This window comes from Cladophialophora bantiana, assembly GCF_000835475.1.
Source record: "Cladophialophora bantiana CBS 173.52 unplaced genomic scaffold supercont1.3, whole genome shotgun sequence".
Classification (NCBI taxonomy): domain Eukaryota; kingdom Fungi; phylum Ascomycota; class Eurotiomycetes; order Chaetothyriales; family Herpotrichiellaceae; genus Cladophialophora; species Cladophialophora bantiana.
The window spans coordinates 1243473-1269456 of NW_015971577.1; the positions used below are offsets into that span (position 1 = coordinate 1243473).

The following is a 25984-nucleotide window of genomic DNA, read 5'->3' on the forward strand; positions in this document are numbered from 1 at the left end:
TGGCATCCCGCCTCATCGCGCTCTTGGTGCCTCCTGGACACCCACGGTATCCAACAATGTCTGCCGAGCCTCCGACGCTTGCAACCGAAAGTCAGAACGGTGGCAACACCACGAGGGGTTTGCTTCTTCCTGTATCACATCCGAAGCTTGCTCTGAGACCGCGATTGCGGTACTGGACGCCGCTCCTCCATTGTCCTTAATTCTAAGAGGTCTGAGGAAGGTTTTGGCCGGCTGATCCTGGCTGTTGTCATCCTCAAGAATATTGTCAATGTAGGTGCGCGTCGTCAACTTCCTCTTTGTCTCCAGTCCCATGCACGGAGTGAATTAACAGGAATTTCGAGTGGTGAGGTACCTCTCATCTTCGCTAGAAGTCTACGACAAGCTATTGCTAAGGTACCATAGGTAAGCATATAATAAGCAGTAGCAGAAAGGAATCATGGAACGCACCTACCTCCACATCAAGGTGAGGGGATCACAGTTGTTGCATCAGTCACCATGGTGTTTGATGCGTTGTCTGATGTTGTGGTAGAGACTGGGCTGCCAGTTGTCCCTATGCTCAAAGTCAGTGGCTCTGTCTATGTCACAATCGATCCTGCTTATAACGGGCACTCACCCTAGTCGTGCGTTTCTGTGCTCGAAGAGTTCAGGGTCACGGGGCTTGGCCGGCTGTTCGTGTCTGTCTGATGAAGGCAAAGAGGTAGTAGTTGTTGGCGTATCGTGTGAATCGGACGTAGAGAGGCGACTTCCACCTACTCGCTCTTGATCGTACGGCTGTGCGTCAACATTCCCGTTTTCAGTATTGGTGTCGGGGTCTCCTGCAGGCGGCGCAGGAATCGACATCTTGACAGTCCAAAGGATAGTGGAAGATGGCTGGTTGAAGACGGGAAACACGATGATTGCAAGTCATCCACTAATTCATGGATGTAGGATTGACACGTCGAGGGAAAAAGAAAAAGATAAGTATCGCCAAACGTCTTGATGTGTATTTTATTGTTTGTCCGCCGCCTTGCAAGCGGCGACGTGTCGAACATCATACGCAGTGATTCAAATGATCCGAGACGTACTGTCATACCGCTGTGTGAAGGAAGTTGATAGACCGTGCAATAAGACCGCCCGGGGATTCGGTGTTCGTTGCCCAGTGCCTGCGAACTGCGTATGTAGACCCAGGGGGCAGAAGAGTTGGTGATGGAATTAAATGTTGTTGAAAAAAATTGTCAGTTGTTGCTTCTGCCAACTCAATCTTTTTGTCGCAACCTGTGTTTCTCATAGATCGGATTTGGATGCCCACGTAAACGGTATGAATCGTAATACGGACTCTCGTCTGCCACGAGGGAAGTTCTTCGTCTGCGGTAATGTTGATGGAAGCCCCGTATTGGCCATGTTGACTTAAATATCAACGTGGGCGTCACCAAGGGAGACACTCCAGGAAGGCAACTGCTTGAGTCTGGAGGACGTGAAGTTCACCATGTTCAACAGATCCTCCTCATCGTCCTTTAACCTGCAATCTCCGACAAAGCATGGCTTCCCGATCTCCGATGTTGCAATCCTCGCTTCCTGTTCCTGATAATACAACACGCATCCAATGTGCTGACTTGTGTGCCAGATGTTGATTACTCTACCGGCACATTCTACTTCTGGTTCTTGCTGGGCACCACTGGTACTCAAGAATCCCACTCCCCGTTCTCCAATGGTATCATCGGATGCATCTCTCAGCGCGCCCGGAGGCTGCGTTGACCAGGGTCTTCTAGATTGGACGACAGCGTTTGTGATAGATCCGGTGGACCAGGCGAAATGCCATCATTGGCCACGACCACAACGGTTTCAGAACAGACCATCGTTGGAAGCACTCAGGTCCCGCCAGGAGGAGGTGCCAGACAGAGGTCTAAGAAAGACGCGAGAATATTAGAAGGGGCTAGGCAAGAGCCAGGAAGATACGGGACCGTGGTTGTAGAAGATATTATCGCATGGCACTGACTACTCAATCGTGGCGATAGCCATGGTCCTGGGAGGCGCCCGCTGCGGATGATTCTCATAGCCCCTGGATATGTTGTCGCTCTCATTTCCGGATACCATATCCAGAAAATCCGCCCGGCGGCATGACCGGTGCAGAAGGTATGGTACCAGCTTGTGGACCGGCAAAGCCCGGAGGGGGGGCAAAGCCGGCAGGTAAGACATTCGGCTGTGGGAAACCTGTAGGTACTTGATTGAACCCTGGTGGCATGAATCCTTGTGGCCCGCCATATCCCGCCTGGCTTGGAGGTGGTCTCGCCGGAAGACCACTTGGTGGAGCTGTGAGTGGAGCACTGGGTGGAGGAGGTGGTCTTGCTTGTACCGGTGGCGGCACAGCTTGATATTGGCCGCTTGGTTGTGCAAAGCCAACAGGAGGTACAGGAGTCTGCGGCACACTACCAAATACTGGCCCGCCCATAGGAATTGTAGCAGGAGTGGGTTGAACACCATGAGCCTTTGCTTGAGCTGCAAGCATTCTTTCGGCTTGGTCACCATGCCTTTCACCTTTGCCGTCCTTTTTATAGGCGTATTGGACTGAGACCTCCTTGTTCATGAGGTATTGACCATTCATGTTGGCAATGGCATCATCCGAGGATTCAAAGTTGGCAAAGGAGACAAACCCGTAGCCTTTTGATAAGTTGTTTTCGTCACGAGCAATCTGACTGGTATTAGTAGAGCTCAAAAGGCAAAAGGAAAGAGTAAATAAAACGTACCTTTGGAGCAGCCACCAACGTACCAAACCGTCCAAATGTGTCGTAGAGCATTCTTTCGTCGACCATTGGATCCAGATTACCAATGAACAACTCTGCACCAACTTCGACAGATTTCTGTTTATCGGCACTAGCTTTGTTGACACGGATAGGCTTGCCGTAAAGCCTGACTTGGTTCATTACCCTGGCCGCATATTCGGCATCTTCTTCTGAGTTGAATTCGACAAAACCATAACCCTGATGTGATTGAGTGACCCGATCCTTTGGTAGATGGACATTCACGATGCGGCCTGCTTGAAGAAACAACTCCCAGACAAGGGCGTCTGTGACACGCTCATCGAGATTACCGATGTAGATCGTGGAGTCCTTGTCTTGCTCCCAATGTCGTGCGCCAGACATGATGCTGAGGAGCGCTCACAGGGCCTTATGGGGTATATTCAATGCTTCAGGCTTGCAAAAGTTGGCTAGGAGAATGTCAGTGACAGATCTGTAGAACGGTTTGTGTCGATGGCAAAATTGGTTGCAAACGTGCAAGGCTGCCGAAAAGGTGCGCCATCCTGCTTTGAGACTAGTCCCAGTAAAGATCACGTGTTGCTCGTGGCTTCCTTCAAAATTGTTCCGCAGCTTCATCTTGTATATTTATTTCCATCAAAGCACAGAGTACAGAGTATCTCACCCAAAGACGAATCGCGCACCTCAAATCAAGCACTCATTCTTGCTTTCTCTTTCACAGAGCACCCCTTTCTATCAGTCCAACAAGATGATTCAGTTCTCAGAAGAGACCAAGGTCTGTTGACACCCGAAGAAAAGCAACGATCATCTTTTGACTTTACTCTCTCAGGAGCGCATTGGGAAGATTCTCGACATCACCCGCGAAGTCGTCCATTATGGATACCTCCCTTTAATATTGTATCTGGGTATGAGCCAACAGATCAGTGAAACTGGAGTGAACACTAACTGTCACAGGATATACTCGGAGTGAACCCAAACCTGCGTTGATTAGGTACAGTCTTCCTCACTGACAGCAACTTTGCCTTACATTGATCGGTTCTAGCTTAATCTCGCCTTTCGCAAACTAAGAGTCCTCTGCAACGCCCTTGTACAACAGATGAATGGCCGCAACATGCAATTACAACACACCGAAACAGTCCGCTGCTGCGAGGCGATAGGGGTTCCCGGCAATGCCTGGAGCAGTCCAAGTGAAAAGAGAGCACGACCAGGCTGCCTTCGGGGAGTTTCGTGACATGATGATACAAGAGATGGACCAGGCGGATCGATACTCGACTGCCAGCCTCTTGTCTCGCCCAACTTGTACAACAATTCTTGTGGTGTCTTGGTGACATCTGCTACATATCTCGACTCTACAACCACTGCGAATGTGGCTGGGATGGTTTGACAAAGACTCAAGCCAACCCCCGAGGTCGACATAGCACATTCCCAGCAGATTATGTGACAGGCTCAAATGGAATCTGCCGAGTGGCATTCAGTCCGACTTTGCAAACCCTTATTTCCCATTCTAGATTCGCCGATCGGTGATAACTCTTGCCATGTTACACGTAACAGCATCGCGGACAAGTCGGTGTTGATTCCCTGCGAGCCCTTGTGACCTTTCTTGTCTGTTCCTGAGGGCTAACCGATCTATCACATCCGCACTCGACGACAAGACTCTTCCAACTTCTGATCGTGTGAAACTACCTCTATTCTTTGCGTCAGCCAGTTGGACATGGGACAAGGCCCACTGCGCCGGTGCAGAGTCCAGACTACCAAGTGTATTCGGTACGCAGTACCTGTGCCAGCAGAATATGACTGGCCCGTGCCCCCGGGAAAATCCATTTGGTCCAACAGTGGAGATGGCCGCCTGCCGAAGCGAAAGGCATAGCGTAACCCAGCACCTGCTCGTGTGTTGCGACGTAGCACAAACTAACTCCTTCTGTTCCTCCTCCGGACTTTTGACCCGGGCCTTTAACAGTTGGGGGAGTGTGATGGCATCGATGGCTGGCCATGGTGGTTGCGCAGTCTGGTTTCAGAGGGTTTTGACGTCCAGGTACTCCTCGTACGAGTGCCTGCATACAAAAACCGTGGAAAGCCCACCAGCCCCGTCATCTGAGCGCGAGCCTAGCCTAACCTAGCCTCTGAGTCGACCGCCCAATCGTGTTAGCCGGGTTCCCTAGTGGCCTGTTTTAGCGGCTGCTTCTAGGTATGTGCCCCGTGCTTCCCGCTTATTGCCTACATGCCCATGCCCATGCCCAGGATGCCTAACAAGTACGAGGTACTTACCGTATGCCCTCTTTATTTGGCTTCTCCTCGCGGCGCCATCCACATCTGCCGTCCGGGGGGCCTGGGTGCATCATGGTTCGGCGGCGGCGGATACGGGGTGCCTTGTCCGTACGGAGTACTGGGTACTTGATCGATAGACGCTCCAGCCATCCACCCATGAGACATTCAGCCATCAGCCATCAACCATCAGCCCGCAGCCTGCAGCAGAGCTGGCCCCCATCTTTCTAGTTCGTCGTGCATCTGCCCCATTCTTCTCGCGTCTTGCTTCCCGCAACCGCTGCTCCTCCTGTCTTGCCCTGCACGCCCTCCACCGCCAACACAACACCTTTCTCTCCTTTCCTCTACCTTTCGCGTCCAACACCTCTCGTCCTCCTCCTTTCCCCTTCGCCCTCATCCCTTGCGCACGACTCTCTCCTCTGCCAAGCTCCATCCGTCGATCGCATTCATACCCAGCACGAACCTGTGCTCTGCCGCTGCCTCGATTGTGCCTTGGGCGGTTGCCCGAGGCTTCTGTGTGAGCTTATCCGCAATTTTTCTACCCTTACCACTAGCGCCTTTTCCGCTTCACCTTCGCCGAATAACAGGTACCTGCGCCCGTGGCAACACTCATCTCTCTTCTCTCCTCCCCTTACTCACTTCCTGTGCAGTCAACCATTGTCAAATTTCGTTGCATCTCGTCGACAGTATTTCATTGAACATCCATCATGTTTAACGCTACCCAACATCGCGGCAACCCCAACCTGGGGCCTGCTCCTCCCGGCCAGCCCAATCACCGGCTGAACGAGATTATGGATCAACTGCGAGCCGAGTTCGATAACCAGTCCAGGTCGTCGGAGCAGTTCGAAAGTCAGGTCGCGCAACAGATTCAAGAGATGGAGTTGATCCGTAACAAGGTCTATCAGCTCGAGCAGAATCAACTCAAGATGAAGCAGGACTACGAGGCTGAGATTCGTATGCTGCGACATGAACTGGAGATGCGTGGAGGGCCCCAAGTGCAATCCCATCTGGGTGGCCCTCCTCAACATGCCGGTCCAGCGCAGGCACCTCCGGCTCTTGGACATGGCCAAGGTGGGTTGTTCAGCGGAATTATGGCCAACCAAGGTCAAGGGGGCCCAGGACTGGCTCCTCCGCCTGAACAACCTCCTCCTCAGCAACATCCTCTGCAGCCTCCTCCCCCGGCCGCACAGCCCCAAGGGCCGCCACAACCACCCAACTCCTTCCCAGGCTATCAGCAGGGCCCTACGTTGAACGGTTATGGACCGCAACCACAGCCTCAGACGAATTCTCCAGGTCTTGGAAAGAATCGGTCCATGACCACCAGAGGTGCGCCCGGACCTGGACCTGCGACTCCCCAGCAACATCCCAACCAACCACAGGCAATGCCCTATCAGAATGATCCGAGAGCATCACCCCAAATCCCTCGACCTACACCTCCAGGCGCCGACATGCAGCTTGGACCTCGCCACCAAATGCCGGGCCAAGGCCAGTATCCCAATGTCGGCAATGTTCTTGCGGACCTCAACCCGGACGATCTACCAGATCATCTCAAACGGACTAGCGCCGACGGCGAGTGGCATGCTGTGTTTAATCCAAACGTTCCCCGTGTGCTTGATATTACTCTCTTGCATAATCTTCAGCATACTTCGGTCGTGTGCTGTGTGCGCTTCTCGAGCGATGGCAAGTATGTCGCAACAGGGTGCAACCGCAGTGCTCAGATCTTTGACGCGCGGGATGGCCAAAAAGTGTGCGAGCTGCTCGACGAAAATGTCCAGGACAAGGATGGTGACTTGTACATCCGATCCGTCTGCTTCTCTCCCGACGGCAAATTGTTAGCCACAGGCGCCGAAGACAAGAGAATCCGCGTGTGGGACATCGCGAGCAAGCGCATCCGCACCACATTCGACGGACATGAGCAAGACATTTATTCCTTGGACTTCTCGCGGACTGGGCGACTCATCGCTTCAGGCTCGGGCGACAAGACCGTGCGCCTGTGGGATATTGAGTCAAATCAACAAGTCATGGTTCTCTCTATCGAAGACGGAGTGACTACTGTGGCCATGTCTCCCGACGGACGATTTGTTGCGGCGGGTTCGTTGGACAAGAGTGTTAGAGTTTGGGACTGCTCGAGCGGGTATCTGATTGAGCGGTTGGAAGGGCCGCAAGGTCACAAAGACAGTGTCTACTCGGTCGCTTTCTCTCCTAGTGGGCGGGAACTTGTCAGCGGCAGTTTGGATAAGACGATCAAGATGTGGGAACTCACACCACAACGAGGACTTATTCCAGCTGCAGCAAAGGACGGCAAATGCATCCGCACCTTCGAGGGACACAAGGTGAGTTTATTTTTCCTCCTTTCTTTGATCTTATTCCATGAGAGACACTAACATGGGGTGCGCAGGACTATGTGCTCTCAGTCTGCCTCACTCCTGGAGGCGAATGGGTCATGTCTGGGTCGAAAGACCGGGGAGTCCAATTCTGGGACCCCAACACAGGTAATGCGCAGATGATGCTTCAAGGTCACAAGAACTCTGTAATCTCTGTGGCACCATGTCCGACAGGCCACCTCTTCGCCACGGGATCAGGAGATATGAAGGCTCGAATTTGGCAGTATACCACGTGGCGGGGTGCCCACCAAGGGCTCTGAGCCTGATGGAAGCCACCAATTGTTCTAGAAGCATAAAGACGGCAACATGGATGGGGTGAGACCGGGACCGGGAAGGTTGGCGGATTACGCAGTTACATGTGTGTTTTTCTGGCATTGGAGATTTCTGCGTTCCCAAGCCCCGTCGCTTGCAGTGATTTTGAACAGACAGGCACTTGAAGGGTATTCGGCAATAACGGCAGGGCCATGAGGACTCGAATGCAGGAGCCAGGGACTTGTGGCTTTGGGGAGCTCTCTCCTAGCTTGACGGTCGGCGGGCTCTGGGAATGGCTGGGCTTCTTACGGGCGTGGGAGGCTCGCATTAGTGGATGTTTGGGGGTGTGTCTGGCGGGTGGTTTGTGTTTGACCTCAATCAGGCGGATCAGGCGAGTTGGGAGTGAGGTTGGTTGGAGCGACCGTCAGCAGTCAATCCTTTTGCTTTTCTTTGGGCTATACTTTTGAACCAAAAATTGCTCACGTTGCGTATTGCTTTGATGATGTTAGCACCCAAGAATGAAAAGGCGGCACAGGGAAGAAGTGGTTGGGGAGGAGACATGGTCGTTGAATTCGCCGTCGTCGAGTTGAGCACTGGGAAAACCTCGCCATCGACTTTCCTCCATCTTCCCTGGGATCTGGCCGAGCAAGCCAGTCCAAGGCGTGAATCCATTGATGATCAACCAAGAATATTCTTTTTAGTCAGGAATGCAGGGCAGGGTCCAGTTAATGCCATTTGAGAGTTTGCCGTCGTCCAAGTCCGCAGGCGTGGTGGGCAATCGACATGGACTTCTGTGTCGCAGTCCCTGACATTACGCGCAGGGCGAGATCTACAAGTGTCACCGCAGCCGTCACAGTCGCAGTTACGGTCATGGACAGTTTTCTTTTTTGTTTTTCTTCCTGACCCATCACAGTTCACTGTCGGCTCAGGACTTCAATAGCTTCTCCAGCAGCAGACAGCTCAACCGTACCAAGCATCAAGTACCAGGGTACCGAGTACCCTGCACCCAATACTCAATTCAAAGTGCCTCAGCAGTGAGCAGCTTCTCTCACTTCACCTTCATTTTCGGAGGCGGCCGAATGCTCCCAGAGCGGGCGTACCCGTCTCCCCCTTTCCTCCTCCTCCTCCTCCTCCTCCTCCTCCTCCATAGTCAATCATTCGCAGACCGACAGTATCAATGTTATCTCTGATCATCGCCACCGATCGCTGGCAGCACTGACGCCGCTGAGACCCGCCCCATTCGTCACTCCAAGCGTCTGCTACCCTCCGAAACAAGAAGCCACCCTTGTTCACTCCCTACCTATCCATTGTGACTGGGCTCCCAGTCTCTCTCTCAAAACAGCTTAACCCTCAATGACTAAATTCAGGATCCGTCTCGATCGGGTCAAGAGGAGGCGAGGTTTTCTTCACTGAAGCATTTGCGTAAAAGACGATTCTGGGGCCAGACGCCGCGGTCTGGTCCACTGGACAGCCAATTTGAGGGGAAGCCGCGTGGGATGGACGGTACAGTCCACCACTACGAAGCCCTGTATCTCTGGCTTCTTCTCCTGATCATGTGCCAAAACACCACGAAAACGGCTTGGCCAGGTCCATTGTCCTCAACTGCAGGCCTCCCGCGGGACTCCAATTCCAACTCAGAGAAACGCCCTGCAGCTGGGAAAAAAAAATTTTCATGCTCAGCCCAAGATATCTTGGATGCATGCAAAACAAGAGAGAAAAATCCCGATAGGAAAATCCTCAGTTGCTGCAAGACACCACCAAGGGAATGGGTGCGGGAAAGGTAACTAACAGTAGCCGAATCTTGTTCCTGGCTCGTCCTGCTTTCCAAACTGGCCCAAGAGCCCATCTAAGCCTCACCGCACCCACCCCCCAAGCAAAGGTCAGGGCTGGTTTGACCTCCAAAGATTCCATGGAAGACGCCGGGAGGAACGAACGCGCAGCATGCAGGACCCAGGGTAACCCGACCACCCAGAGCACACCTCCAGCCTGGGCGTTCGCTTATTGCCAGCTTAACGCCACGAGTGTCTAATGCGTGGAGTCTCCTTTACCGGTATAGCCCTCGAGATCCTGGTCGGGGCGGCAGCCCAAATCCCTCCTCCGACTCCACCCAGCAGCTCTTTTCATCCGAGCTTTTTCATGGTCTGCGACTGTACCAGCGCCGACCTGGTCACTACGGAAGAACTACTCGACTTAGCGACTTGATGCCCCCAAACTCCTCCTCCTCATGCAGGATCCCGTTCTTTGCTTCTTGCGTCTCTAGTGAGGCCCCCAAATCGCACGATCGCTGCAGGCTATCGGTCCTGCCCTGTGCTGGTCGTCATTCTCATCCACACCCCCCCGGCCCACCCTAGGGTAACGACGACATCACCTCAGGCTCGAACTCTCCGCCCCGGCCTGAGTAAGTTTCCTCCCTTGCAGCCCTAATCGCTCCCCTTATGCATCCCCATGTCCACTCGCATCTGCGCTGTCCGAAATCATCTAGAGCCCTCTGACTGGCCTGAGACCTTTCCTCTCCCTCTACCGGCCACTGAGGTGATCCCGAATCTCGAAAAAAATTTTTCACCTTGTGTGTCATCTGGCTCGCCCAAAGTGGAAAGCAGAGGCGCCGGAAGGCTTTGTCGCACCCACGCTGGAATTGGCTGAGAGACAAGGCTGCACCCTTTCGATACCTTGGCCTCGACGACACCAGATACGTCCGATGGGGACTCCAATCTCTTCCGCTTGCCGCATAATCCCTGAAGGCTCATGCTAGCAAGCTTGTCCCATTTGGCAATGCCCACGCCCGATGACTGGCTGTATCAGCACGCCATGGAGTTTGGTCGAAGAAAAAGGTATAATACCCAGTTTGATCTCGTCACCCGAACTATACACTGTCTACCCATCCGTAGACCACGTTAGACCGGCTTACGTCTCCAAGCTCTAGGCCTGTTCCTTTCTCAAAAGTTGCTTTCTCGAGTGTCCATTGTCTATCCATCCTGGCCATCCTCGAGACCGCTACGACCGTCTTCCACCTACTGGTGAATCAAACCCCCACACCTCGCTCTCCCGTACCCGTCCTCGGCGTCTCTTGTTTGACCAGCTGCCAATCCAGTCTGTGGACCAGTATCCGAGTGCGATGTAGGCGTCTCGTTGGCTCTTCCTTGCTTAAAGTGTTGCTCTATAGCCACGATCCATTTCGAGCGTCGCACCGGAGCCAAATCTTCACGCTGTCCAGAAACACTTTGGTCGTATTCTTGAACTCTTCCTGATTTCCGCCAAAGTAAGATTGCTCAGGGAGGGGATATCTATTGGTGTGCTATACTTTATACTTGACGTTGGCGACCGAACCCTGCCCAATGTTCGACATGGCGTTCAATCCCACCGCCGACCAGATTGAGTGGCATATGCATCAATTGAGGCAGTGGATGGTGCCCACGTCGGTGCCAGCTTCCTCCAAGCCCCCTACGACAACACAACCGCGAACATTCCCCCAGGAATTCTATTTGCAGAACGTCCCTTCGAATGACATGTACGACTATGACGCCCTCGGTACCAGTACCCCGGGCTCTGCGCCGCCGACAGCCCTTCCTCGTGCTCATACCTTTGCCAGCCTGTCTGAGTATGATTTCTCTCCCATGGACTACTTCACCCCGGGCCAGGGCCCAGCGACGCCAGGGAGTTGGGCAGGAGAAGAGCGAGGCAATTTCGACGATGGACTCTCCATCTACTCGGAGGCGCCGTCGAGCTATCTGTCCTCTGATCTCTCAGAACAGAACCGGCTTGAATCCCTCATCTCGTCGAGCCGCACTACCCCTCCTCTACTTGCACAATCGTCGGCCCTAGACACTACCTCGGAAGTCGACTCGCTCATGAAGACCTTGCAACCTCCCCAGATCCATCTGCCAGCGAGCAATTCCAGTGGCAAGCCCAAGAAGCACCTGTGCCCCTACCCAGATTGTTTCAAGTCCTTCTCTCAGCCAACACACCTCAAGATCCACCTTCGTTCCCATACTGGAGAGAAACCTTACACTTGCTCGGTTCCAACGTGCCGGCAGACGTTTTCGCAATTGGGCAATCTTCGAACTCACGAACGGCGACACGTTGGCCAACGACCGAACCGAAAGAGATCCTCGTCCGATCCAGGTGCCCGGGCTCGGAAATACGAATGTAAACTCGATGGTTGCAGGGGCGTGGACGGCAGCCATGGAGGCAAAGTCTTCACACAACTGGGAAATCTCAAAGCACACATGAATAAGTTCCACAAAGAGACTTTGGCAAGACTCTCCGAAGAGTTTGCACACAATGAGGCAGACCCCGAAAAGGCTGAGCTTCGTGCCTATTTCCAGGACCTCTACAAGCATAGCAACAAGGGCATAAAAGGAAGGGGCAAAGGCCGGAAAGTCGAGGTAATCGTTACGCCCGATCAACCTTGAAGAGATTTTTGCCTCTCCGCCAAAGGAAAAGCAAATGCCTACTCGGCAAATCCAGCGTGGATATCAACCGCATGTCCGCGAGCTTGAGCCAGCGGACGAGAATGTTCCGCAATTCACCCCGAACTTCGAACAGCTCGAAACGTCGCGAATTGATCTCAAGAGTGAATTTTCCCCCAACAGTCACTACCGGACGAGGGAGCCCAATCCCGCATTGAACGAGCCCGCAGAGATCGCAGCTCGCGCGAAAAGGAAGAGCAAAGGTCGATCGAGAACTTTTTCGTTCGGCATTGATGGTTCCATTGACCATCACCCACCCAACCAGTCATTTCAGCTTTTTACTTCAATTTCTCAACCTAAGGGGGATTTTTTTTTTTCTTTTTAGTGGGGGATGCAAGACAACGAGATTTTGTAAGAGTATCAGGGCGTGCTGGGGAAGGAAACGAGGGCAGGACAGCGATTCAGGGTTCATTTCACGCAGAAAAGGCGACGGTAGGATGTTTATTCGTATGTATCGTCTGCTATCTGTCATGGTTTGGTGCCGTTTTTGGTGTTTTGCTTTTACCCATTTACATAGCATGCCAAACCCACATTGAAAGTTTCATTCTTAACGAGGGCCTGTCACTACCGAGATACACCATCTATCAGATACGATTACGACTCAAATCAACGATGATATGACGAACGGAGACGAAGCTTATTAGGGTCCAGATACCGATACCAAACTCCATATATTATTCTCTTTTACATTTGTTCTTCCTTTTTCAACTCCCGCTCTGCCAAAGTTTCCCAGTTTGGTGCGAGGTTGAGAGACACTTTTCTTTTGGCCTTCGAGAAGGTAATGGGACCACGGCGAGGCTGAGTTTCCCGACAATCGAGGGGTGGCTTGTGGTATCATGATGCTACCCTAGCGGCGTCAACCTGTGGATTTGGGCTCCTGCCTCTGGTGGTTTGACTTTCCTCCAGAAGCGGATCGAGTTTTCCAATATTGGCCCACACTCCTGTCACTCTTGGGTCTTGAACTTGTTTCCCGCCCTCTACCCATCCCCTTTTTCGACACCCGCGGTGCCACCGCTGCTCACCTCACAGGGAAAGGGACATGGACCTAAGGAAAAGGAGATGGCCACGCACGAGAGATTGGACTCTTTGGACCTGTGGGGGTCGCGGAGAGCAGCAAGACATATTACATACTAGAGCCAGGAGGCTTGCTTGGAGGCCTAGATTGAGAGGAGCGTCACAGCCAGCGAGACGAGGAGGACAGGACAGGAACGTTCGATCCGCTTCGAATCGTACCGTGGCAGGCGACTGAGGAAGGGCGGTCCAACCAGCGTTTCGTCTGTCCTTCTGCCCAGAAGAGGGGAAGCCTGGCCTGAAGGGATCAATGATCAATCTCGTCCCATCCCCCCTCCCCCTTCCCGTCCCCCAGAAGGCGATTCCCGTTGCATGTGGGCCATGGGGGAAGCGAACCACATACCGCCCTGGCCCTCGGAGTGGCGAGGGAGGGGGGAACAGAATTGCTTTTGGCGCACGAAGAGAGATGCTCGGTCTGGGCTGGCTGGCAAAAATGCCTATGGGTGCCGCCGCTCGGTGTGTCTCTCTCTGTGCGTGTGTGTGTGCGGGAGAGGGGCGCGTGACATGGCGATCTGTGCGTTCCTTGGTGCTTGCTTGCTTGCCTTGCCTTGCCTTGCTAGCTTGCTATTTTCGAGGTGTCTTCCATCAATCAATCGAACAAAGTGGGAGAAAATTTACGTCAAAGGCACAATTCGATTCAGCCCTTGGCCGGTATCGAAAGCGATCAGCACTCTCTCACTCACGCCCTTACTCGTTTGTTCATTCAGCCAAAATTTAGGTTACGATCTCCAAGCCGAGCGTGGTGGGTGGTTAGTTTTCGTTTCCGCCATCCCTTTCCTTCTTTGTTCTACCTATCTCTTTTTGGGCTTTCCTTTTTTTTTCCCGTCTTTTCTTGTCGCCCGCGAGGGAGGGGGAAAGGGGCTGGCACGAGGCTGAATGAACTCCGCGCAAGGCTGGCTGTCCCCCTGGTTTTGGCTCTGGCTCCGGCTCTAACTTGGTGTACAGAGGACATATGTCTACAGGCCGTCGCGACTCAACTATCTCTCTCTTTCACTCGCCGTGCCATGCAAGGTAGATAGGTGTCCAGGGCATATAGGTAGGTAAGCAGGCAGACGGATAGGCAGACAGCAAGGCAGGCAGGCGGGTTACGGAGGATCTTCAGACTTGATGCAAGTCACTCAATGTCGCACAGCAGACAGGTAATGCAGGGCCATGCAAGGCAAGGCCGGACAAGGCGAGACAAGGTCATGGTTGACAGGGTTTTCTAGGAGGTCCTTTTGACGAACGTCCTCTGACGCAGTGGTTTTCTCGAAGATATTTCGGTCCGCAAAGAAGGGGCGGGCTCTCGGAGCCTGATCAGGGTAAAACCGCGACCCTGTCTTCTGTGAGATCCCGGAAGGCCTCGCATCTAGGATGCGGCACGGCACTGCCAAAGGAGACACAGGTGGGATTGCATTGCACTTCACGAGGCACGACCATGACCGGTGGTATGGATCCCCGTTCTCCATAGGGAGGACGTAGGACAAACTGCGCCTTCTGACGAGGATGGAAGCGGAGCAAAAAAAGGCCCGTGATTCATGAGCGATCCCAGTCTGTCTAGAACCCACAGAATGATTTTCCCGTCGGTGACGAGGCAGACTCACATCTTCTTCGAGAAAGTTATTCTCATAGAAGCTCGGTAACCGGCCAGTCTTCTCAGCCCTCTGTGGGGGTCCCCTTGTGTACGTGCCTCGTAGCACAAGCGGTCTAGAAAGCCGAAAACGTTAGGAAGGCCTGAAAGGAGAGAGAGAAGAGCGAAGCCCCCTGGAGCAAGCGTTTGCATCATTCGTGTTACCAACCTTCCCCTTCTCTCCAAGGGACTTGACAAGTTGAGAACTGGACTAATAGTTCAACAAGGTTCTTTGCCCCCAAATCCGGCGAGGCTGCCACCTTTTGAAGTGGACTAAGCAATTAGTCATTGCGTGGTTGGGGCCGAGTCGTAGCGCTGACGATCGTTTCTCTCTCCTTGGTAATGATGATTAACAAATGTTTGAGACTGGTATCCATTTGAGTCGACCGCGGGGGATGATGTGTTTGAATCAAGATCAGGTCGAAACTGGGCGGTAACAATACATACCGGCATCGTCGGTCACCATTCAGCCTTCCTGCCGTGTAACCAACACACGGTGCTTGGCCCCGTCGACCAGGTTATCGTCACCGCAACGATGATTTGGAAGGTAGTTTACCTTGGCCAGGGCGGACTGCATCTGTGACAGAGGGAAGGGGTTGTTGCATGCCCCCAGGAGACGCAGGTAGTGGAATGTCCCCCCATTTCCCAATGCTGAGAGGTGCAGTTACGCTAGATCGATTGCAGGACGTACCTACCTGTCTCATGTAACCTTGCCTTAATATTATCCCTGGGTTAGCTAGCGTAAGCCACAAAAATATCTCTGGTGCCTTCTTCGTCTTCGTCGTCTTTCCCAGTCCGTCTCCGCCATGAGCATGGTACATCTATGCAACGCGGAGCAGACGGGGTTTGACCGGCACGGTGTCCCGGGTTGGCCTTTTCCATTCTGAAGGAGCCATGCAATAAGCAAGATAGGATCAACTAGTGCCCGTCGGTGCAGCATCAAGACAGTGAGCATCAGCCAACAGAGATTTGGCGACAGGGCTCACATTCTAGTCAATATGGGTGTGGCGACAGGCGGCGCGTGGGAAGAAGAAAGATGGCCATGGTGATCACGATGATGATGCGGGAGGCTGGCTGATTGACGCTCCTGGAAGATTGCATGTCGTCGATGGACTTGGGAGGGGCCTCTGGATGGATAGATGCAGGCAATGACAAGCCAAATGGGCTAGGTGACTCGAGCGATTGACGAGGTGTGTCGTTCGAGGTCTAAGACAGGACGAGACCCGATATCAAATCCGAGCAATGGATTTTGGAAACCACGCAGGCCGTATTCAGTAGTGGCCTCCCTATGACGGGATTCAAGTGATCAGTATCCGAGGTCACTCTCTTCGATCCAAGAGTGGAGGCCCGTGTCCTGGGCGTGGGATTGCGCTGATTCCAGGCATCGACAGCGAGGGGAAGCAAGAGAAGACAGAGCGAGCGAATTCTGTGTCGGCTCGGGCGGTTCGCTCAGAGTTGCAAGGCTCCACCAAGACCCCACTTTTTCCCAGCCACCTTCAGCCACTATGGCCTAGCATAGGTAATGGAGATAGCCGCTAGCGCCGCTAATGCCGCTATAGCCCCGCTAGAAGAGCGCTAGAAGCGCGCTAGAAATAGCTTCTAGAATGTCGGTAGAAGGTGCTATTGGCACTAGCAAAGTCAAGTCCGACCGCCACCGACAGGGGTCTAATGCACCAATCACAATGCCGGATCGGAGCAGGCGTTCAACTGCTACTTGGCAAGTAGCGAGTTTGCTGAAAGCAACGGCATCTGATCGAATCCTCCCCCCGCTAAGAAAACCTCTCTTTTCGGCCCATGCGCTGGCCGTGGCCCGTATAGGAACTGGGAGCTGCAGCGTCCAATGTCCTTGGGACCAAGTAAGCTTTACACTTTCCCAAACGAGACGGCTGATTTCATCGCGGCTACGATCATGTCCAGGACCATGGCATGACATGCTGGGAAGTTTCTTTTTCTCCTCAGGCCACCAAGTCTCGAGAGACTCTCGCAACTCGTGGTTTGATGGTCTGGTGGTCTGGTCGTTTGATGCACTGACGCAGGAACACACATGAGATCCGTCTCGCACCCGCACGTTCGCAATGGATATCGGACCGCTTCAAACCGAACCCGCCACACTTGCCCCCTTCCGCCCAAGGTTACGCTCGGCAATCTTGTCCCTGTCCCAGGACATGACCTCTTTCGTCTCGCGGGCTTGTCGTTTGGCCTAGAATAGATGCGGTTAAGGCTGCTATCTGCTCCAATGCAATGCAGGTACAGGGTTGTCGGCATGCACATCCATTTAGTCTTGCAAACCCAGTGGGTAGGCCTTGTATTCAAGAGCGGGAATTTGTAAATGCTGCCTACTGGTAGCTGATCTGCTGACAACCCTGATGATTGGTTTCCCCGATCAGAGTTGCGTTCCGTATTCGCCTCCTTGATGTCTGTTCTCGCTCTGGGACGTTACAGGAAGCGAATGATTGACCCTGATTCATTCCATCCCGTCTCGGAGGCCGCCGCCACCGACCTCGACTGCTCATTTCAGTATCGTGAGACCCGGGCAATCTTTTGTGATTGGCCAAATCGTTGTCCCCAGGTGGCAATATGTTGTAAGGCCCGGAAGGGGGAGAGACTCTTACCATGACAGTAATCTTGAGATATCACCTGTCGCCTGCTTCCAAGGCCACATGACCGCTGATCATGGATCCCTGGTGGCGTGGGATGCTGCAGGAGCCAATCTTATGCAGGAAAGCCTGGCATTTGATGAGATGAGCCAAGGCCCCCTTCCCAAACGATCTGACCGCATCTTTCCTCCTTACAAGGGCCTCTCCCCTTTCCGCGCCACCCCCGTTCCCAGAGCAGCGTCTTCCTCCACATTCCCAAATATCCTCGGCAAGGCCCATCGAGTATTCTCATACACCAGGAAAGTGACACACGTGCTGGGGACAACGCGCAGGAGGTTGGGAAAAAGACCTTTGTAATAGCCCACGAAGCCTTCGTTGCGCCAAATCTGTTGGACCAAGGCAACGACACCTGGGCCCCGCACGTGGGTGGTGGCACTCGGATTGTATGTCTGCAGCCGAGCCCGCACCAGTTGATGGGGATATGTCACGGTCCCGGCGAAAACCTTTGACAATGAGGAAGACATGATGGTATCTAGATTAGAGAGCGGCCCGTCTCTCTTGGACATTTTACGCCATAATTTGAGCTTCTCATAGGCCACAAAATACAGCGAGCCATGACTGACACCGACCAGCGTCGGGGTCAGACCATGGAAGAAACCACGGACTCCTTCTGTTTTGTATATTGCGCGCAACCCGTATATCAGGCCGGGATATGCACCCCTTTGGGAGGCGGAGGTTGAAAGCATCCGCGTCTTGACCACCCAGATTGGATTCGTGAGGACCGCAGCGAGAAGGCCGGAAGCAGAAGAGGCCGTCAAATAATCGACCGCTGTGAGCTGTTGACCAGGAGAATAGCCGCGAAGGTTTCGGATGACATCTTGAGCTTCACGGTACCACAAGAAGTACAAAGCCCAGCCAGCAGAATTACCCACCAGGTTTGGACTTAGGCCGCGATACAGCGCGGCCAGACGGCTGGGACCTTCATTTCGCAAAATATCTCGAAGAACGGCCCGAGAGGAATTCAAGAGCGGGTGGGCTGAAGTGTCGACTAAAGAGAAATCATCGTCAGACGGTCTCTTGACATGTCGGAGCAGCACCCCTACCTTGCAACCTCGTTTTGATGATATCCAAAGGGTGGACGATCACGGTGGAGATGATGCCGGCAGACAAGCCTGCAATGGTCTCAATAGAAGCCGGGGAGAGACCATGACTACGCTGAGACGTCATGAGCCCAGGAGGCGGGAAGGGAGCGAATTACTCGAAGGCTTAGAGGGTCGAGGAACCGAGGAACCGACTGAAGGTAGCTGCACCGAGATAGAACATCATGTCCAGGTAAGGCGAGACGAGGCAACGGAGGGATAGAGTTTAGAGCGGCGTGACCGCGGTTGCAGCGGCAGGAAAAGGAGGAGCAAGAGAAGGCTGTGAGACACTGGCTACAAGTCTGTGTTCATCACTGTACCTGGTTGAGATGGAATTTGATGCTCTCACAGATTCTCGGGTGCATGACGCACGACGAGCCGAAGGAGGCAGCCAGTCTTGGCAAGTCACCTGACCATAGTCACGTGATGAGCCACGCTATTACGGTCAAGCACACCACTTCTCCAATGTTGGGTGTCTCTTCCGCGTGTCTCCCTCCACTGGACACTCCCATTCTTCAATGCCCTTTTAAACGACCTCCACAAGCTGCGCAGGCGACTCGGAAAAAGGGTCTTGAGCAAGTCCCCGCCCATCCCAGAGCCAATTGTCACGTCGTATCGAGGCATATGCTCTCCACCTTTTTGAATACATAATTTCAACTGCTGCCACTATCGGGACTTCGGATCATTCAGATGCCATTTCACGCCACTTCTTGTCCTCCTTATGTAGTGAACTGTTGACGGTCCTGACAACTCTTCGAACCCAGATACCATCCGAGCTTCAACCACCTCCCTTTCGAATTCCTTTTCCGCGTCGTCGATCAGCCTCTTCCAGTGCTTGGGCGAGCATCAGAGCAGAATTCCGGCCCAGGGGCGACACGACCCTCAACATGGATATCATCCTAGAAATCGTCGACACCCTGTTGCTCGACCGCATCTACGCGACATTGTTACCTGCCAGTCCATCATCCTACCTCCAACAGAAGTTCAATCATGCCAGAACCTCCACTTTCTCTAGTATGCAGGAAAGCGCGACCCCTGCGCCGCAATATACATACATCTATGAGCCCGCTTCGCGGCTTGTCAGTTTGGACCCGACGGAATGGACCTACAGAAGCTCATGGCCTCGCGACAACATTTTCAGACAAGGCATTAGTCTGTTTGTCATAGTTTGGTGGGTTTGGATCAACCAGCTTGCCATTGGGCACCGAGGCCACTGCTAACCATCGCTGTTCCAGGTTCTTCGGACTCATTCTTTACTTCCTCTGCGCCTCGCTCTCCTACGTCTTTGTCTTCGACAAAGCGACTTTTCAGCATCCCAAGTTCCTCAAGAACCAAATCCGCATGGAGATCAGCCAAGCCATCCGCGCGATGCCTCTCATGTCCGTCTTGACTGCACTATGCATGCTTGCCGAAGTACGTGGCTACTCTAAACTCTACGACCTTCCCAGTGAAGGTCCTTTCGAATGGTACAGCGTCCTGCAATTCCCTTTCTTCGTGCTCTTCACCGATCTCTGCATCTACTGGATCCACCGCGGCCTACACCACCCGCTGGTCTACAAAACCCTCCACAAGCCGCACCACAAATGGATTGTGCCAACGCCCTACGCATCGCACGCATTTCACCCTCTCGACGGCTTTGCGCAATCCACACCGTACCATATCTTCCCTTTCCTGTTCCCGTTGCAAAAGTTCGCCTATATCGCTCTCTTCGTCTTCATCAACGTCTGGACCATCTTCATCCACGACGGGGAATACTATGCCAATTCACCCTGGATCAATGGCGCTGCTTGCCATACTCTTCACCATCTGATGTTTAACTTCAACTACGGCCAGTTCACCACGTTGTGGGATCGGTTGGGTGGAAGTTATCGGAAGCCGAATGAAGAGTTGTTCAAGAGGGAGACGAAAATGACGAAGGAGGAGTGGGAGAAACAGAGTCGAGAAATGGAGAGGTTTGTGAAGGAGGTCGAGGGAGAGGACGATCGGGGATACTTGAACGCGGACACGAAAAAGGAACAGTGAATCAGGAGACATTGGTCGACAACACAGACTGATCATGGATGAAATTTGGTGCACAATCCGGAGGAAGCAAGATTGTCTCTGGGCGCCGTTCTGCGAGGGATGAGAGCAGCCTGTCATTTCAGAGGTGACATTTCACCATAGGCCGAAACGGAGCCTTTGCCAAAGCAAGCAACAGCGAACCGAGTCATTCGTTGGCGAAGCTTGTATATAGACTTGCGTCCCACGAGTGGATAAAGCCAATATCTGAATTTTGGAGAACCGCCCTCCGAACTAGATCGAATCTGTAACAGGGTGTCTTCCTCGCTGCTGAATGAGAGAGGCTTGTCCTTATACTAGAAATGACCTTCATTTATCGTGAAAGGCTAGCTACCGTTTCATAGCCGTGTCTCCGCTCTTTATCAGAACCTTGACAATTAGGTCTACCTAATCAGGCGGCCACCTTGTCGGCATCCGTCCTTTTTGGTTCAAGGTCAGCGGGCTTTTCAGGTTCGGTCCCCTTCATCTGGCTGCTCAGTGCTCAATGAGGCCCGGCTTTGGATTGCTTGCCGTGCAGCTATATACTGTTCAAGGATCTTGTCGAGACGCCATCATGAACGTCGTCAATGATAAGGGATTCCAACTCACATGGGAACGGAGCCCACAGGAGATCTTACGTGCCGTCACAGGGCTCGCAGGGGTTGCGTACACTGTTCCAGCGGCAGGTCCTATAGGCCGTATAGGATTCGCATCCCACGGGCGCAGGCTCGTAAGGCAAGTCCGTCTCTCGTACATGTGAACAACTTTGGGTGATTTTCGCAAGCATCAATCAAAAATCGCGGTGTGAGACCAAGTTCCATCATGAAGCCAGTACTCCGTCATGGCGCCGCCGACGCTATACATCAGATGTTGGTTGGCTTGACCATTCTCGTCAATCCATCCAATACACGCGATGGCACCTCCGACGTCGTCAGCCCGAGCCCAGGCCCCTGACACGGCGTCCGCGCTGGCCTCAGTAGCCCAATCTTGTCCCGAAGCTTCTTTCCAAGCTTCAGCCACGGAGCGGTCTTCCGCAATCTGCTTGGCTGTCAAGTAGGATTTGGACAGGTCCGGACTCGGATACAAGCGCGTGGCGAGGTTGTAGAGCGCAGGTTTGTATGAGGTGTTCGTAAACCAGACATCCGTAACTACCGGCTGGTCAGACTCAGTGCGCTTCTAACAGATCCCAAAACACACGGTACATACGAGCGAAAGCGTAGCCAACGTTGCGCCTCAAAGCCTTGAAATCGCCATCCGGGTTGGTATAGAACAATCGCTCGAGAGTATCGGTGTTGTTATCTGCTATGGCAGAAAGACTACTGTCTTGGCCAATGGTCTGTCCCGGCGCGCATGGATCTTGCCAACCACCGTCGTAGTCCAATTCTTGCAGATAGTTATCCTGGCCGACATACAAGAGACGAAGCTGGATCCCGGCTGCACTGGTAGTGTTGCCCATTGCGAAATAGTCAAGCCGGTGGTGTTGGAGGCGCCATCACGGACGAGACTTTTCTCTCCATTCCAATCACATTCGATCTCATTTTGGCATCGGGCGGCGAGTTCTACAAGCTCAGCATTGGCGTCGAGGTAATAGAGGCGAAGCTGTGCGGGCCCCAGCGTCAGTGTCATTTTAATGGCAGGCGAAGGTTCAAGTTCGGTTCAAACTTACCTGGTCATAATCGCCATCTGTCCAAGACGCCGCAGCCAAAGATGAGCCTTTGAAGAGAGAAATGATCACAGAAACCTGGCCCCACGCTCGCCAGCCAGAAGAGTCAGATCCCTTGATATGGAGGGTAGCGCTATCGTTGGAACTGTGAAGCGCAAATAGAAACAGCTTGGTGAGTCGTGGCAATCCAGAGCCCGTGATGGCGATGCTGGGAAATTTGAAATCGGCCTTCTCGGCTGTCCCTGGAGCGTTTGAGGGAGACGACGTCGGCGAGCTCGGGCCCGTCGAAACAGAGTGGACTGAGCTGACTGATGGGCGAGTCGCCGAAGGTGTCAATGTCGCGGACGTCCTAGCACTTGCGGTGAGGCCAGTGTTCAAGTACAGTCGATATGAAGAACTGCCCTCACCTTGCTTGCGCGCTGCCTGAATTGAGCGATGCTCCACTTCCCAACACGCCTCCCAACACTGCCACGATAATGACCAAAACAAGAATAATTAAGTTGATGACAAAGGACCGCCGTCGAAGCCCCAGAATCCTGGTCTACGGTTGCCTGTAGCCGCGGCCCCATGGTCATGCTGTGTACGGTCAGGGTTATAAATAATGTAGTGTTCCTTCTCCTGCTCTGGCTCAACCTCTTTGCCAGCCTCTTGGTAGACCTCAGGAGCGTCTCTCCCACCGTCACTGTCACCGACGACGGTGACGGACTGGACGGCCTGCAACCATCCGTCTTCCGTATGTGGCACGGACGGATCCCGTGGTCCTGGAGCTCGACGATGAGGATGGGGATTCTGATCTTGATTGTTCGTACCTCGTAAGGATCCAGACTGCTTCGCGACGGGGGAAGTGGGGGTAAGGGCCATATGTCGCTCAACGACTGGTCACTGATCATATTGCGTTTCGGGCCAAAACTTCGGCCGTCCGCTGTTGTAGTGGCTGTAACCTAACCCAAAAATGTTGTGTAGAGTCGAACATCTGACGACTGTAGTCCTCATGCTCGAAGAGACAACATCGTTGCGCTTCGCCCTGGCCTCCCTGTCTCCATATATTATGAGCGCAGTTGCGGAACAGATGTCCAAACAGACCATAGCATAAATCTATGGAGATATCGAGCAGACTATATAGGAGACCGCCAACGGTGAGGTTTCGTACTAGCTACCTCAATTCTGTGCGAGTCGCACGAGGAGTACTATCACGCCTGTTGAAGGGTAGTGTGCTGTTCATCGTGTTGTAGTTGTTCGAAGCCCTGCACGGGACGGCACCGCATACCGTCCTAGGCTCTAGCACTTGAGGCGGGAGGCCTCGTATTTTAATGATCTATTGCATCCACCGGGTCATTTACCCAATACGCTCGTTAATTCTGGCGCCGACTAGACTCTTCAATAGAACCCCATTGAATAAGTCATCTTTATCCACCTCGCCATCAAGCACCAGCAAGTTCAATTCAGGGGAACCCCGGCTAGACCTTGGTCAACTTCACATGTCGAGCCACGGCATTTCTGAAATTGAGCTCCTAACAATCCTGTTTCTCTCTCTTTTGTTCTTTTGTTAGGCTCTAAGGGAACACACGAACTACTGTGTCTGATGTACGTCTGGTGGGAGCTGTATAAATGGTCACGCAACGTCGTCTGGTGCTTGGCACAATGACTGCGAGGAGTGTCAATCAGAAAACAGGGCTTGGATTCAACATTTCCCCGTGTTGATGAAGTCGCAGCAGCTCCAAATGGACAAAGACGTGGCAAGTTCGCTCGTCAAAGCCCGAGAGAGTGAGTGCTTTTTGCCTAAGAGGTTTCACCCCAACACCACTTTCGCATCAACTCAACACCATCATCTGATATTCACTCTGCCTCGTGTTTGTGCAGTACTTGCGGCTTGTTGAGGTAAAAGAGCACCCATCTTCCCAGAGCTTTGCAGGATCATGGAACTCGAGTTCCACCCTCTTCAAAGTCTATTCCACACCCGCAAATACTCAGTATATTGCCAAAATGTCAGGAGCCTTTCAGCCCACCCCACCCGCTCCCGAGGACAGAGCATAAGGGCACCAGCGGCCTGGTATCCACGATATCACCGACTGGGAGTAGGTCTGTGACGCAACTGAATGTACGTGCCGGGAATGACGAAACAATATCGACGCTAACGCAAGCCCTGATTCTGAAAACCAGGTCGAGTCAGAGAAATCCGCAAAAGGTAAGAGAGAAATAGAGCCTTCCTCTGCAAATCCCCCGTCTGCTACCGACCCTGCGAGCAAGGCCTTCAACTTCGTGTCACGAGGACGAATCAACAATCGAACACTATGACGGTATTTCCAAGGTTCGATGAGCTTGAGCTGTTCAATATCGCACGCCTTCAGCATCAGCTGGTGGAACTGCATATAGAACTTCTTGAACGAAAAGGGTTCTCTAAACAAGAAAACTCTCATCAGCTACCCTGAAGAAATACGGTAAGCATTTTACCCTTGCTGGAAGAGCTTCCACAGATGGATCTAAGATTACTCAACACAGACGAGGCGGTACTCACATTTGGAAGAATGGAGCAACTTCCCCGGCGAGCGAAAGGAACGGAAATTTCCTTGCCTGGTTATCCCGTGTGACTAAAGACGATTACCATGCTGATACAGTGAACCCTTTTTCTTCCTATCCGCTAGCGAATTGGATAGACGTCAATGGTGGTACGGGCAAGGACTGGATCAGGCGACGGGCTAATTGAGATTTTGCCCGAGAGTTGGACGAAAAGCAAGCCGCTCGGAAACAGGGATAGAATGTTTCGGCAGCCGTCTTCATCATGGCGCCAATTATCGTTATGCTGTTCGTCACACGTACAGGCCATCGGATTGCTATAGTAGCAAGCTTCCTGGAAGTTTTCTCCCTGATCGTAGTGTTGATGGCACAATGCTTAAACGAGGAGATGGCAGAGGCAGATACGAACCTTGCACTTGAAGGAAGATCATATACAGGAGGCGCCGCCCGCGAACCATGACCCCAGAACAGGCCCAAGATGGAAATTCCAATCTCATTCCTGAGCTGTTCTACCGCATCGAGGACGCTCGGAATGAGAATGTCGTATTTGTGGCTGACTAGAGAATAAGACAGGCACTCGAATGCACGACGTAGCCGGTTCAGCATCGGGGGATACTCAATACCTGCCTAGGACGTAGCAATGAACGGGTTCACTGAACTGACAGGAATGACTTGCACTACGGGGAGATGGAATGGCACTGGATTTCAAGACGAAAGGTAACTTCCGCTGCAAGAGAAGCACTCCATGGACCTAGGGTATCGTAACTAATATGCGGACTACCTCTCAGGTACAACCGTGGGAAAAATAGCCTTGTCGGACTCTATGCTGTACTTGTTTGTCCCCCCATCCTGGGCGAGGGGGTGGGAGTGGAAGAGCTGATCCTAGTCTGTGGCCCAACGAGGTATGAGCCGTTCCCTGGACATGCTGTAAGGGAAGAAGTGGAGTCGATGCCTGGTCCTGTGGCTGATATCGCTTTTTGTCGTTTCGAAAGTGAGGTCGGATACGAGACCTCTCAATAGCAAGAGCCGGCTTTATCCATCGACACCAAGTCGGGCCTCCGAGGCTGAAAGGTCGACTAAAGCCAACTCCTAACTCCCATCAGAGCTCGAACCTTTCTTACCTAGGGGAGGGCTTATGTTTCTTGAGTCCAAGTGACGAGATAGAACAGGCAGAGGCGACAGAGGGTTGTAACATAGAACAGGCAGAGGCGACAGAGGGTTGTAACATAGAACAGGCAGAGGCGACAGAGGGTTG

General features: G+C 53.0%; 7 protein-coding genes across 7 annotated transcripts; 3 read left to right on the forward strand and 4 right to left on the reverse strand.

Moving 5' to 3' along the window:
* Positions 1–486: 486 nt before the first annotated feature.
* On the reverse strand, positions 487–840 carry Z519_02361 (uncharacterized protein; the record flags this gene model as incomplete). The annotated part of the gene is made up of 2 exons (XM_016760118.1): positions 487–550; positions 614–840. 2 exons carry the CDS (start codon positions 838–840, stop codon positions 487–489), a joined length of 291 nt encoding a protein of 96 aa, XP_016623639.1.
* A 1216-nt stretch (positions 841–2056) lies between these two features.
* Z519_02362 (uncharacterized protein) lies at positions 2057–3119 on the reverse strand (the record flags this gene model as incomplete). The annotated part of the gene is made up of 2 exons (XM_016760119.1): positions 2057–2668; positions 2724–3119. 2 exons carry the CDS (start codon positions 3117–3119, stop codon positions 2057–2059), a joined length of 1008 nt encoding a protein of 335 aa, XP_016623640.1.
* Positions 3120–5701: 2582 nt separating this feature from the next.
* Positions 5702–7638, forward strand: Z519_02363 (uncharacterized protein; the record flags this gene model as incomplete). The annotated part of the gene is made up of 2 exons (XM_016760120.1): positions 5702–7327; positions 7393–7638. The coding sequence occupies 2 exons, from the start codon at positions 5702–5704 to the stop codon at positions 7636–7638; spliced, it is 1872 nt and encodes a 623-aa protein (XP_016623641.1).
* Positions 7639–10974: 3336 nt separating this feature from the next.
* On the forward strand, positions 10975–12042 carry Z519_02364 (uncharacterized protein; the record flags this gene model as incomplete). Its single annotated transcript, XM_016760121.1, has 1 exon — positions 10975–12042. One exon carries the CDS (start codon positions 10975–10977, stop codon positions 12040–12042), a length of 1068 nt encoding a protein of 355 aa, XP_016623642.1.
* A 5525-nt stretch (positions 12043–17567) lies between these two features.
* On the reverse strand, positions 17568–18603 carry Z519_02365 (uncharacterized protein; the record flags this gene model as incomplete). Its single annotated transcript, XM_016760122.1, has 2 exons — positions 17568–18424; positions 18480–18603. The coding sequence occupies 2 exons, from the start codon at positions 18601–18603 to the stop codon at positions 17568–17570; spliced, it is 981 nt and encodes a 326-aa protein (XP_016623643.1).
* A 799-nt stretch (positions 18604–19402) lies between these two features.
* Positions 19403–20537, forward strand: Z519_02366 (uncharacterized protein; the record flags this gene model as incomplete). Its single annotated transcript, XM_016760123.1, has 2 exons — positions 19403–19686; positions 19751–20537. 2 exons carry the CDS (start codon positions 19403–19405, stop codon positions 20535–20537), a joined length of 1071 nt encoding a protein of 356 aa, XP_016623644.1.
* An 801-nt stretch (positions 20538–21338) lies between these two features.
* Positions 21339–23076, reverse strand: Z519_02367 (uncharacterized protein; the record flags this gene model as incomplete). The annotated part of the gene is made up of 5 exons (XM_016760124.1): positions 21339–21700; positions 21759–21908; positions 21965–22151; positions 22219–22634; positions 22761–23076. The coding sequence occupies 5 exons, from the start codon at positions 23074–23076 to the stop codon at positions 21339–21341; spliced, it is 1431 nt and encodes a 476-aa protein (XP_016623645.1).
* Between the last annotated feature and the right edge of the window lie 2908 nt (positions 23077–25984).